Source organism: Centropristis striata, chromosome 20, assembly GCF_030273125.1.
Source record: "Centropristis striata isolate RG_2023a ecotype Rhode Island chromosome 20, C.striata_1.0, whole genome shotgun sequence".
Classification (NCBI taxonomy): Eukaryota; Metazoa; Chordata; class Actinopteri; order Perciformes; family Serranidae; genus Centropristis; species Centropristis striata.
The window spans coordinates 14682059-14696340 of record NC_081536.1 but is presented as its reverse complement, the minus strand read 5'-3'; the positions used below and the strand labels follow the sequence as shown (position 1 = coordinate 14696340).

General features: G+C 43.5%; 1 protein-coding gene across 2 annotated transcripts in view; it reads right to left on the bottom strand.

Annotated features, from left to right (window-relative positions):
* zmiz1a (zinc finger, MIZ-type containing 1a) overlaps positions 1–14282 on the bottom strand; it is a 108241-nt gene that overhangs the window by 28148 nt on the left and 65811 nt on the right. For both annotated transcript variants that reach the window (XM_059359072.1, XM_059359074.1), the window contains exons 4-6: positions 6904–7012; positions 4147–4260; positions 617–722 (exon numbers count right to left, since the gene is read on the bottom strand). In XM_059359072.1, the coding sequence (XP_059215055.1) occupies positions 617–722; positions 4147–4260; positions 6904–6972 (289 nt within the window). In that variant the 5' untranslated portion in view covers positions 6973–7012. The remainder of the gene's footprint in view (positions 1–616; positions 723–4146; positions 4261–6903; positions 7013–14282) is intronic.

Here is a 14282-nt window from a genome sequence, read left to right as displayed (position 1 = left end):
CTCTCTTTGCTTCATTTGTGTGTGTGTGCATGCAGACTGCACATATGAGTGCAGGTTTGTGTGGAAAGACTGTTGAGTAGAGTTTTTGTGAGGCTACCACCCGGAGAGCTCATCTCAATAGCACATTAATGTTTAATGGGGACTAAAAATATCTGACATTATAATGCTCTATGGGCTTTTTGTGTGATGTCTGTGGTTGCAGTCGCACACTTGCAAACCACAGATTCATTGTAACTTTATTTGTTTTTAAGCATTGACGGGGAAAAAAATAATAATACAAATTAAACTGCCTGTTAGCATAATTATGAGATTCTCTGTGTCTTGCTAACAAAACATCCTAATAACCTTTATATAGTGCTCAAAACATAATAAGCAGCTACGTTGTGCTTTCATAGCCTGAGCCGAATAATGAAATGGGAAAAACGACTGACTGGATCATGACTTTAAGCCAGTCAGTGATGGGTTTTAATTGTTTTATTTCAAGAAAAAGTGAATAATTGCAGCATGGCGAACAAAGAGCACTGTGCCGTCCGCTGTCTTGCAAGTCAACAGCAGTTAAATGGGATGATGAATGAGCATGCATCTGCTGGCATTTCAGTAACATGGTGGGTCTTACCTGCAGACTTGGGAGTGAATTTGTCCCTGTTGGCAGCACATACAGCCAGCAACCTGTAGCCCAGGTCCAAGTCAAAGCCCTGCTGAGCAGCAACCCGACTCACCACCTGGAGAAAGAGCGATGAACAATTACCAAATGTCTGTCCGTCTGTTTGTCTCTATAAACACCTTCTTATGCAATACCATAAAATATTGATCTATAACATTATTAATTAATTCTAATTAAAAAGTAAGCCAGAGTTAGGCATCTTAAGGGCCCAATCAAACTTTTTTGAAGGTTGCAAAACACAAGGTGCACCGCACTGCCTCTTTTGCTGAAGATGCCCCAATTAGGAAGAGGTTTTTTGCAGTTTGCGGCTTCCTTTTATTTTATTTTTATTGTTGCTAAGCAACCGACTCACCTGTCCTTAGCCAGAAACTGTAAGTTTGCTGTGAAGTAGCGTGATAGATCTATACTATGTATTTATTCTATTATTTAGACTATTATTTTATAAAGCATTAAACAATGGACAGGCGAGGGTGCTTGCTGGTGATTTTGTGTTTGAGGGTGAGAGGCTGTTCCCAAATAGGACACTGGACACAATGAAATGGAGATCTGCATGGGTGCATCAAATCCTCAGAAAGAGGAGAAATCAGGGGGAATACTACCAGCTGTTCCAGTTCAAGGGTTATTTTAGGATATGACATTGGGTGTTTTTAACTTGAGGCATTCAAGGCACTCGTGCAAAAACACAATGTGCTTGGGGATGCAAAAGCAGCGAGAAAAATTGCTCTACTCTCATTGAAAACAACTAAAGAACACTCTGTTGGGGCTTAATCCTTTTACTTTCCTAATTGTGTTAATATTGTGAGCCACTGCTATCACTGAACTTCATTCACCTTCAGACAGACAATAAACACCTAAACACACACACATACACACAGTGAGATTAATGTGGAGACTGCAGTCTGGATTGCTCCAGTGATCCACAGTCAGGATGAGTCTGAGGACTGCATCAACCTCCAAGAGACGTGACAGAGCCAAACCGCAGTCGCTTTGCAGAGCGAGCAGAGTCTCTGAAAGGTTATCATCAAACAAGCCCGCTCAGGCCCTAAAGTGAACGGGGTTTTGTTCCTGACTAAAGGTTACCAGTTTAATTACCCGGGCAGACCAGGAACATGTGAAAATATTGTATGTGAATATATATATATATATATATATATATATATATATATATATATATATATATATATATATATATATATATATATATATATATATATATATATATATATATATATATATTGGAAAATAGGTATTGGGATATCCAGCTAAACTGACCAGTTGAACTGTGTTTATCACAGTGCAGAAAATCAGAAAAGAGGTTGAAAATCATCCTTTTCCCTCCAATTTAAAGAGAAACCACTCCCCAGCTGTAAGGTTTTTAATGCTCCTTCTGTGCTAATGACTTCAAAAAGAGGTTGAACATTTATGGGACATGAAGCAGGAGCCTCCCAGACTCTAATGTAAGGTTAGAGTGATGTTAAACAGGACTCAGGAGACAGGGGTAAATCATTATTAGAAGGCAAACCCCTTTGCTTTTATCTGCTCACAGATGACAACTCCTCTGCTCCCTCTGACCTCAAAACACACATTACCATTAACAAGGTCAGCCGGGGTGCCTTTTAGAGAGCCAACATAACAGCTAGCAGTGGTCATAAAGTGTGAAAGCAATGAATGAAAAATAATGAAAATTCTCAGAAATAAATAGGCTTTATTTGATTGTTTTAGTCAATAGACGGTAATAAAGAAGTCTACAATTTCTGTAAATCATGGTGACGTTATTTGGAGACATGAGAATTTGAGAGATAAATACTTCACAACATAATCTTTTCAGCCCGAGTATATTATGCAAACAATGACGATTCTGACAAACGGTCGAATCATGTTGCTGTCAATCGTTTAATTTCCTGCGTGAGTGAGTCTGCCCTGCTGTTTGTGCGAGGCATGCAGCCAGCTACAGAGGCTAGCATAGATTCAACACGGATTTAACAGTGTTTCACCTCATAAGCCTTTTTCAGCTTAATCTCCCTCTGAGGACGTACATCCAGGCCCATATTCCTGTCAATATGAGAACAGTGCTATAAGAGGTGCTGGAGGGTTACTGGGCCATTGATATTTTTGTTTGTCTGTTTGCTCGAGGGAAAAAAGGCATCAGTTTGTTTCTGCTTGTTCAATGTGAACAACAGCTTCTATTGAACTAAGAGGCAGAAATAATACAGATGTCTGCCTGCACTGACATTAGCCACACTCTCAGTACAGTATACATAAAGCAAGATTAAAAAAACACTTATTGTCAAGCAGACAGAGCTAATAGTGCAGCACTGACAGCTCAGTTATGTCATCTTTTATTGGATCTGGAGCCAATACTCCACCAGGGATCGGAGGACGACATCCACATGTACAACATACCAGAGGGAACAACTGTCTCCACATGAGGAACACATGCAGTTTCATTCGGCTACGAAAGATCTCACGGGCTATGATTGATGCACAGTCATCTTTAGATTGTAGTTGCGCTCTGACACATAATCTGCAAGGTATCGCCATGAAGATAAAATCCTGGAAAGAATGCGAGCACTTGTTGCGTGCTGTAATTCTCCAGATAAGAAGCCGTTTGCTCTCCAAGTCTGATGAAACAATTTAGCTGATGGAAACAGCCCCATGCTGGGAGGAATCTCAGTGGTGGGCTCCATTGTATAGCTCTTCATCAGCCTTTAAGAGGCTTTTATTGTGATTTACACATTAATGAGCATTTATCTGTTTGCTCACGCTACCACTTCAGCCGAGGACAATGTTCCCTCAGTGTTTCAAAGGCTGATCTCAGCGATAGACGCGTGAAACTTTCAATTCTCTGCTCTAAAGCCTCTTTTTCACACATGTGACCGCGTATGTTGTAAGTGTGTGTATGTGTGTGTGTGTGTGTGTGTGTGAGTGTTTTCACACACCTGGTGCAAGGCAGCTCTTGGCGCTGTGCCCAGATCAATGAATGGTAGCTGGTGAACTGAAAGGCGATAGCCAGGGATGACTGGCTACCCACAGTCCTGTTCAAGACTCTTTTTTAGTGTGTGTGTGTGTGTGTGTGTGTGTGTGTGTGTGTGTGTAAAGCACAAAGTGGAGTGAAGCAGTGGGTGACAAGGACTTTAACCTCTGTCACTGGCCCCTGACGGCCTGAGCAGCTGCCTTGGATAACTGCTGGATACAAGCCTAGTGTGACTATAGCCTGCTGCCCAGTTTTTACTCAAATTTAAAAGGGAAAAATTGTATCACCCAAATACCAAATGTCAATATGACTAGGGGATGAATCCTGTTTCAGCTACTGTGCCGTTTACATTTACTCAAAGCTTAAAAATAGTGAAAAAGTGTCAGAAGTGGACAAATGAGCCCTTTCTTTTTTTACCTAAGTCTCCCAAATGTAATTACTGTTTTGCTCGCATCTCCTAAAAAGTACCTGAAAAACCCAACGAAAACCATAATTACTGTTTGCGTACCGTCAGACATCCCATGAGACTTTGCTCGAAAGGTCGCTGGAAGGCCCGGGGATCTCCACACCAGTCGAGCAGCTCTGTGGCCGCTGAGTGGAAGTTGGCCGGGTTCTGTAAGTGCTGTGCAAACACAGGGAAAGGAGACTGCCATTAGAAACAATGGGAAATAATGAGCGTTTTTTTTTTTTCAGATTAAGTACAAATTGGAAAAACACTGAAACCAAATAGTTTTGCAGCCTTGCGCTCTCCCTCCAAACTGCCTTGATTTAATGTCTTGTGTTTCTGCACAACCCTGTGAGGACCTTGACTCCTTCCAATGTCCGCCCACTCAGGGCTCTGCTGCATTGTGGGAAGAAGATCACACCCATATCAACAATGATGCCAGTGTTTCCTGTTAATCTCTCTTGGCAACACCCAGCTCTCACCCCCATGACCCACACAGCAACCAAATCTTTCCCTCCAACCCTCCTCCTCCTCTCTCTTCCCCTCATTCACTGCCTGTTTTCAGAATGTAACAGAGCCTCGGCACCAGAAGTCCACTGGCTGGCTTGGCTGTTCACAAAGAAAACAACCTTGGTCCTGGCAGCAATGTGTGTAGACTCAATACGCGCCGTTGGTGTGTTGTCTAATCTCTTTCAGTCTCTGTCTGTCTCTCTCGCTTGTTCACTGAGGCCTGAAACAGTTGAGTCTTTTCTTCCCAGTGTCTGAAGGCTACTCAGGCTGGCAGGACACAATAAGCGGTTTTAAAATTGGGCTCCCTTTCTTCACGGCTCAGGAGGTTAATAGCTCTGAAATGGCGCAGAGCTGCAGCTTGTTCAGTCGGCGAGATTGAGCCCACTTGAAAGCATTTATTATTCTCATCTGGAGCTGAAGCGTCTTGTTTTGTGTGTTCTTGCAGAGAAGGTAGCACTATTGTCTTTAGGGGGCAGCAGAGGTGAGCGTTTTTCAAAGGGCAGCTTTTTGGTGGTGTGTGACAAAAGGGCTCTTGGGTGCGAGCGCGGCCTAACGTGTCAGGCCCCGTACCCGCCTGCAGAGAAAATCTCTGAGAGCTTCCAGTGATATCATGAGCTTCAAGAGAGGCCTTGAGTGACTCATCTTTTCTGATGTGAAGATAAGCCATTATAGAGGTAGCTGTGGACTCTCACAGGGGTTTGACTGATGATGAAGAGAAGCATGGAGGGTGAGAGAAAGTGAGAGATGCTCTTGTTGAGTGAGAGGGAGGAGAAGAGCCTGTTCTAGATGAGTGATATAATCTGGCATTATTGCTGCTTGATGGGAGGCGTATCAGCCTCCAGCGCGAGAGGAATCAGAACTAGCACAGCAGGGGCTGTCTGTCTAGATCTGAACTCACAGCTCCTCCTGCTGCAGCAATCGCCACCGACTCTGCCTGACAACCTCGACTCTGGTGTGAGGGGGAGGACAGCGGAGAGAAATAGCTCCGCTGAGTTTTTTGAGAGGAGGATGGGGCTCGAGCTGTTCTTGTTGTTGTTGCCGTTCAGGGTTGGATGAGGACAAGAACGGGGAGGGGGGGTGGGGGGGGAGCGGCAGCGCTGGGTTTCAGCAGACAAAGAGCCAGACGTTTGACAGACTGTCCTCTGTGAGATGATGGACTGACTTACCCCTTTTTCAGGCCAGCCAAGGATCAGGCTGTTCGCTGCGTACCTGGCTGCATGAAAAACAGCACAACACCTGGCACTGTGCCAGCGGCTTTCCCCAAACCAAAACAACACCCTGCTGGCAGAGCCGCCACAAGCCCAGAGCTCACTGACTAACTCACCGCCTTTGAAGTCTGGTTTACTACGAATTCTATTACAGCCAGAGCCGAGGAGTATATAAACTGAACTACAATTAGTGCATTTATTAAGCTCGACGTGTTAACTCAGGCTATTTAGGGCTTATCAGTGACGCCTGAGAAAATAATTGAGGAGGCTTTGTGAAGTGAGTGGTGTCAATTCTGCAAAATACTGCTCATTTAAGAAAAGCTGACATTTTGGATAGAAGGCTTTTTCAGGATTTTGACATCAAGCACGTCACTATATGCAATTAGAAAAAAAGAAGTGAGGCTGTTTATGTAAAGGTTATTATAATAGTGGGTGCTCTGGAGTTTGGGTGGGGGTAGGATGGGGGATTTAACAGCAGGCACAGAAAAAAAAGGGATATGTCACCTCATAATCGCAAGCTCAAAGCTCTATCATTCACTGATTCACTGTAAGGCATGGTGTCATATGGATGTTGGGAGATATAAAGGATCACACCCACATAGCATAAACAAATAAGCCCACAGCCTGCCAGCCAGCCAGCGAGCTCTTGTAGACTATTAATCACAGGCAGAGGCGGTAGCCCTGGGTTATGTCTGACTGTCTTTCTGTCTGTATCTGTCTGCGAGGAGTCTCCTGAAAGCTGGCAGTCAAGGAAGCATTTAAGCAAAAACCACAACAAGGGCCGGAATACGTCAAGAGTCAGGAACGTGATGTAAGGGAGCACAGGACCAGGAGGGGGAAAGTAGAGTGTGTTATGTTGCCAGTCTCTTTGAAGTCTCTTCTTGTGTTCGCTGCCAGATTTGCCTCCTTCTCTCTCTCCCTCTCTCTCTATGACCCTGTGCAACATGATCTGTGTGACTGGAGCTAATGGCCAGAAAAACTGATGCCCATATAAGGTGCTGAGAGGAGAAAGGAGTGTAGGAGAGGAGAGCAGTTTCTTGTCTCTTGATTGCATTTAACTGAATGAAGCTAAATGAGGACTATCGTGGGTCTTTATACACACCTGTTTGATGCACTGCAGCCTGTCATTGGTCTGCTGGATGTGCCGGTCCATTGATGGTAACGTGTTCATCTTGATGTCTCTACCGGGACGCCATTAAAAGTTCTGTACTCTGCAAAGGAAGCGGAGGAGGAGAGGTGCATCTGTTAGGTTTTTGCCAGGTCACACACGTAAAGAGTTTGCAGCCTATGAAGTTCAAACAGCATTTTAGCAGCTTGACAAATTCTCAAACAGGGAAACCAGCTTGTTTGTGCACTGACTCATCGAAGGGCTTGATCCGCCTGAAGCACGTGGGTTTTTTTTTTTGGCAAATGCATGCAACTGAGATGTCTCGCAACAGCTCCGGTAATTACAAACAGAAACATGATGAAACTGAAAGAAAACTTTATCGGTTTATGTTACCTGTAGGAGAAAAATCGAACATTCGCTGCAGCCGACAAAGGACATAAACTGTTATCTCTGTTAAAAAGAAGCTCCCCTCACAGTCAAGGTTATCAGTGTGGCATAGACAACAAATTTATACCCACATCTAAGAGCAGATAAGGTTCAGCTTAACGGCAGCTCTTTCTTTCTGTGTATATCTTGTTCTGATCCAACAGTGAGCGGCAACAACGAGAACAATTTGTTCATCACTACATCTCAGAGAAATGGAGGCTGGATTAAAAGGTAGCGTGCTGGTTTGCCAGCAAGGCCTCCGTCCCTCACCATCCCTCTGTGTTTATCTCCATCAATGTTGGTCCGCCTCACATTCCTCCACACAAAAGGCAAACTGAGAGACCACAGGTGGGGGGGTGGGAGCCAGGGCTCTAGAAAGCTGTTCAGTACTGATAAAGGGTCCCCCAAGATCCCCTGCTGTGAGAAACAGAGCGAGAGAAGGAATACGATGAAAGCATAGTGCTCAGCCAGGGAGTTTTCATGTGTAATGCTCAGTCTGGTGGGCTTATCTTAGAAAGACTATTGCAAGTATGCACACTCTCTCTGTCTCTTTCACTCTTACACACACACACTTAAGAGCATGTAAACACAAAAGCTTGAATTCTTCACTTTGATTAAGCGTAAAGGTAAAACTTCAAAGGAACACTTTGAGAATAAGAGTGTATTACTAATCCTCTGAGCTTAAGCATTACCAGAGTAGAATTACCTGGAGTGCACTTGCACAAAGTCTTAAACATCAGCGGATACACTGCTTGCATGAGTAAGGGGGAATTCATGGGCAAATGTGGTCAAACGTGGGCAGCCATATGTGTCTTGTCAGGTTACATGAACTTGACGCTGCAGTAGTTGCTGTGAAAAGTCCCTGCAAACAGCTAACTTTACATTCCACAGGGCTCAAAGCCACTCTGACCACGCATAATGTGACCATAACTCTGGGTGGCCTTCATTCTGCTGTGCTGTCTGCCAGTGTCCAGCAGATGTCTCCCTCTCCTGCTGCTAACCAGCTTGTCTCTTTCACACACTACACCCGGAGCAAGTGGTCCAGAGAGGGCTCCTTTAAGCCCTGACAAGTGCTACAAATCCCCTTCAGCGGCCAGGCAGCTCCACGGACCGCTAACAGGGCACGCTCCAGCCCAGCGCTGGCCGTCTGACCTTGTGGCTATTGATTAACTGTTTCTCCTCCAGCTCCCCTTCCTGCTGTCCCAACACACCCGCAGCCAAGACCGGAGAGGAAGGAGGGAGATTGGAGGGGTGGTGGGTGGAGAGATCTTCCTCTTTCACCCAATAATCTTTTTTTTCTCTCCTTCCCTCTGTTGTGCTTTTACAAGGGCCAACACACACACATGCACGCACACGCACACACACACACACACACACACACACACACACACCTCCTCCTCCTCCCACAAACGGGCAGTGCTTTTGTTAGTCGATGAAAAGACGGGCCCTCAGGTTTTGAAAGGAAAATGAGTGAGGTGGAAATGCGACTGGCCGGTGGCGCTGTAACTGAGATAAGAAGTCAATCCACCTGACTGACTGACTGTCCACACTGACAGCGCCACACCCCCCTTGCAGGGAAAAATGTGTTGCATAACAGATGATGCTTTAGTGGAAACATGGCAGAAGCCCTCCTCCTGCCCTACATCCACACCCATCACTGTTTAATACCAAAATAAAACACACTAATCTGTCAAAACGTCATAGAAATGGGAAAAAAAAAGAATGTTCTCTGCCTCTACTTCTCCACGACTGAAAAAAACACTAAAAAGATGGTAGCTGTGTGTGATTTTTCTCCTCTTTTCCACATTTTTCTTTCTTGTTTTAGAGTTTTGGGGCTACTGCTGTGGTTGTTTGAGCATGCACACGCTGAAGACGGGCTTGCTTAATCTTTATTGTCTTCCAAACATCTTAATCAGCTCCACTCAGCACTGCTTACCAGAGGTGCAAAGCAAAGGATTACACATCCAATTATGCTGTGCATATTACAACCTCCCTTTAAACAGCAGTGGGAGGATGTTGCTATGAATCAGAGCAGAGTAACAAGCCACAAATAAAACTAACATCCAAGGAAGCATGTTTCTTTCTCTAACTGTCTCAAAAAATACAAACAAAGTAAGATTTTTTTTTAAATGTTTCTCTCCTCCTTTCTTTCCAAACCAAAACAAGCTGGGGGAAGTGGGGCAAGAAATAAGTATTCAGAAACAAAAGCAAAGTAATATGAAAAGCACTGGAGTATGGCAGGAAGGGGGCAAGGAAGGCCAGGCTCAGTGGGGAAAAGAGGCAGAGAGAAGGAAAGAGAAAGTGTTGAAATTATCTCTACATTATCAGCAGCAGCAGCACACACCCACTTATACATACGCACACACACGTAGCGTGTGATCACTCATAGCATGAGTGATTTCTCATTTCAGACAAATGACTACCACCTTTGTCAAGTGCAGCTTGCTTTGTGAATGTGGTGGCTGGTGGGGGTTGTGTGAAATTGGTTACACAGGAGCTCATAATGCACACTGGGTGTTATATAGGAGCAAATCTGGGCAATATGGTTGGATTCAGCATCAGGATAATAATAATATGTGTATTTTGCAACATCAGTATATATTATCAGGACAGTGTAAATGTATGCACCTATTAATTCAACGATTTCATTTCATTTCAAAATGCCTTATTTAAGCTTTATTTATGTGAGGCAATACTTTAATACTTTTCTACTTTCACTTATTAGAGTGAGATGTATTAGAATTAGAACTACTTATTAAGACAACTACTTATTAAGACAACATATATTTGTGATTTATAGTTATGTATTTTTTTAAATCACTTTTTCTATATAAAAAAAAATTAATTCTGCGCTCTTCAACACAACTGGAAAGCCATGAATTACTTGGATGAAACAGTCACGTAAGAAAAATTCAGCGGAAATTTGACTGAACTAAAGGCTGTTTACACAGAGCAGAGAGGACAAGAAAGGTTGTAAAATGTGAATAGTTCAATATATAAAAATAGATTTTTAATGTGATTTATAGCCTTATTACTGTGGTGTATTGCACAAAAGACATTTTTGAGTTCTCCCTACTACTAGCCATGATTGTGCTGTTTCCATAGAGATGCGAGACTTAAATATTGCAGTGAAATTGAAGCAACAGTGAGTAAAATGTGAAAGCAGCAAAAAACAACCCTGTAACTGTATGGGGATCGGAGGGTTAAATAATTATGGCTCTGCATGCAAAAATGATGGAAAATAACTTCTTTGGTGGTGTTTAATTGCTTAATCTTCTAATGCTCAGTCTTTTCTGTATGTAAAGTGTAGAGGGCAGTGCTGAACAATATAAAGGAGCGAGTCTGGCCAGAGATCATCTTCATTATTCAGCAACAGTCTGAAAAAGAAGAACATAACTATCACTCCTGCTCTCTGGACACAGTGGGAGATGTTCCCTCCTCCTCCTCCTCCTCCTCCTCCTCATCTTCAGTTATATGGCCACAGCTTTTCTTTCTCTCACTACTATGTGCTTTTTGCTCCCCTTTTCTATAGCCCTCAGACATCATTAGAGCCACCCAGCATGCGACTCCTTTCCACCACCTTCCATTTTCGGTTCTATCATTTTCCTCTCCCCGTCCCTCATATCTCAACCCTCCTGCCACTCTTCCTCCCTTCCTCCCTCCCTCCCTCTCCTTCCTGGGGCCCCGTGCGGGAGCTGCCATAACAGGAGGTGGAATGGATTCATTTGCTCTAATGTGGTTTGGGCTGCAGCGTGGCACGGCACAGAGCGACACTTTCTCCCAGTGCACAGAGCTTCTCTCCCTCTCTTTCTCTCTCTCTGTCTGCAGTTCATGTGTTTTCAAACAGGCCAATCAACACCACTCAGCTGTGCTGGCCTCTCTCTCCCTCCCACAATCTCTGCTCTCAGTGTGTCTGTAAAAAGCCACCAGCCCTCTCACACACACACACACACACACACACACACACTATTATCTCTAGTGGCAAACTCCCATAGCCAGACAGTCCCTTTTAGCTCTCATTGCCTTTATTTTCTCTGGTCCACTCCATTCTGTCCTCAGCTACCGTTTCTTCTTTTTACTTCCACCTTCATATCTCTGCCTTTCTGCCTTGTTTAGATCTTTGCATTATTTTGCTAATCCTCTCCTTCACTAATCTCTCCCCCTCTCCTTTTCCCTCCCAGCCAAGCCAACCATTGGCCACATCGCTCCCTACGGCCTTTATAAAACTCAACAGCATCATAACCACCAGCAGCCTCAATAAAAATCTGAAATGACTTGTCCCAGGGGTGGAAAAAATAAACTCTAAATGTTGCTGTTTGTTTATCTTCTGTTTTAATGTGACAACCACAGGAGCACCGGGCAACTATGTGACACCCAACACTGCAATGCAAACAGCTGTGATGTGGGGATATGTGAGCTGCTCTGTTGCCGTCTATAAATATGGAGCTTCAGTTGTGGAGTATTGCAGGTATGCGCCACCAGATACCCCCGGGAGCAGCCGATTATTTTACCACTCAATGTGTGAGATCAAAAAAAGAGCACCATGTACTACTGTAAGTGAGCACAGAGGTGCCCTCTCTTTTAGTTAATAGGGATTGGCAACGTAACACTTCAAAATAACGATATTTGGAACCGAATGCATTAATATGGCTCGTATGACAATATTTTAGGGATGATTAATACTTTTACAAGGTAATTACACACTTACACGGACCAACCCTGCTTAAATGCACACATGATATTACACACTATACTGCATAATTTAAAGCATCAATAACTATTTATTATATTTTGTTATTCATTTTTCATCCATAGGATTTCTGGTCTGATGTAATGTCTACCAGTTGTAAGTCTAACAGTGACAAGTCCCACAATATTAAAGGTCCAGTGTGTAGGATGTATGGTGATGTATTGGCAGAAATGGAATATAATATTCATAATTGTGTTTTTAATCGTGTATAATCACCTGAAACTAAGAATTGTCTGGTTTTCGTTAGCTTAGAATGAGCTCTTCATATCTATATAGGGAGCAGGACCTCTTCACAGAGTCTACCATACATCACTACAAAGTTTTATCCATCAACTTATATTTGCCTTCGCAGTGGTGGAGATAAAAAAAGGAGCAAAACTGAGAGTAATATTGGACATTCCCATTACGTCCATGACTAATAGGCAACTATTTGCTAACAAATTCACCATATCAATTTAGAAGGTGATGGTATGTCACGGTTGTGCTTACAGCTGCCCAAAAGTGGCCTTTTTTTTTGTTGGTTTTTGAAGGTTTGAGGCACCAGAATATTTCACCACAACTGTTCATCAGATAGTTGAAAATTATGAAACACCCTCCAATGAACCTTTCTGACATCTGATTAGAGTGGCTGTGTCTGAACAATTATGTAACTTTCCGTAACAGAACCAATAATCTGGCATTCACTCCCACTTTGCACCATGATTGGCCAGCTGTACAGAGGTGAAAGGGTTTGAACTTCTCTCCCAAGCTCTCTTATTTCATTCTACAATCTAGTGCAACACTGAATGTCTTCCAAGACAGACTGTGCACCATTATCACCATATTTAAAGCATATTGCGCCTCCCCCCTCTCCATGAGGCCCACTCTGGGCCTTACCAAACAAATAAACACATTTTCTGGTCAAACAACGACAACCCCAGATGATGCCTTAAAAAAATACTATTCAGCTCTAGTTTCAGCAGTCTTTTTAGTGTGTGTGGGGTCATGTTGGTGCACATGCCATTTTTTGTCTCAAGTGCATTCGGAGAAAAAGGCCATCTATCTAACCATGAGATACGAAATCAGGTCATCCATGAGCAGAACGGAGCTTGAGCGTCACATGATGAATGAATGAACTCCTTATTCCATAGAATGTTCCAGTTGCTGAGGACTATAAATACCAGCTGGAGAAGATTGTATGTCCTGGCTGCCACATACGATTTTCCACTGTCACGAAAGGCAAGATTCTATCACTCGTGATGCACAACGGATGAAGCAAGAGTGTGAGTGTGTGTCTAAGGCCAGTGTGTAGCCCTTATCTCTGTACCAGGCCATCATAGGACTGCCTGAAATACTGGGCCCTCTCAGTGAAAGACTGCATAAATCTTGGATTCTATATTAAGTGGAAAAAAACAGCAGTCTAGTATATTTTTGAGAAGAATATATGAGGAGATGACAGTGTATCTGAGAAGAGGAGAGTGATTGACAGTGCAGTCTGACAGGCTTGTGTAAAGCTAACCTTATGGGCCTGACTCCAGCAGAGCTGTTAGCTCACACACCGCCCCCTGTGACTGCTGAATGGGTAAACTGACAAATTCCATGTCCTTCGGTTTCAGCAACGGCAAACTGCTGACCCAAATGCAATTAAACAACATCCACTGGGGTGAGTGTAACACATCAATGTACGGTAGCATATGAATGTGCATGTGATAGTCTATGGAGAAGGAGAGGGTGATGAAGTGTGTGTAGGAAAGAGAAACAGAGAGACAGGGGCAGAGAGTGAGACTTACAAAGAGTGAGTGTGATTCAATCTGCTCAGTAAGCCATGAAATGGTATTGGTGTCATTAGGGAGAGCAAAAATATATCTGTGCCAGTCTGCCCTCCACTCCCCTTGTCTTTGACACTCAAAAAGCACAATCCTTACGAAAAAAGCAACCAGCCCAGCCTCTCTGCACTTGGCGGAACAAAACGTCCTACAGGGCTGCAGCTCCTGTTGAGCAACCTTTATTTCTCCCTCTGATCTTTTATGTTACAAATCCAGTTAACCGTTTAAAAATACATATATTCTTTAGCATTTCCAGTTACAAATGAAGCTGAAATTGCACACATAGTACACACAGCAGAGTACAGAACATACCATTTGTTGAAAGACTGCGAGGACTGATTTATAAAAAATGTACCCACTGATTTATAGTGGTATCATGTGATGGACCTGGA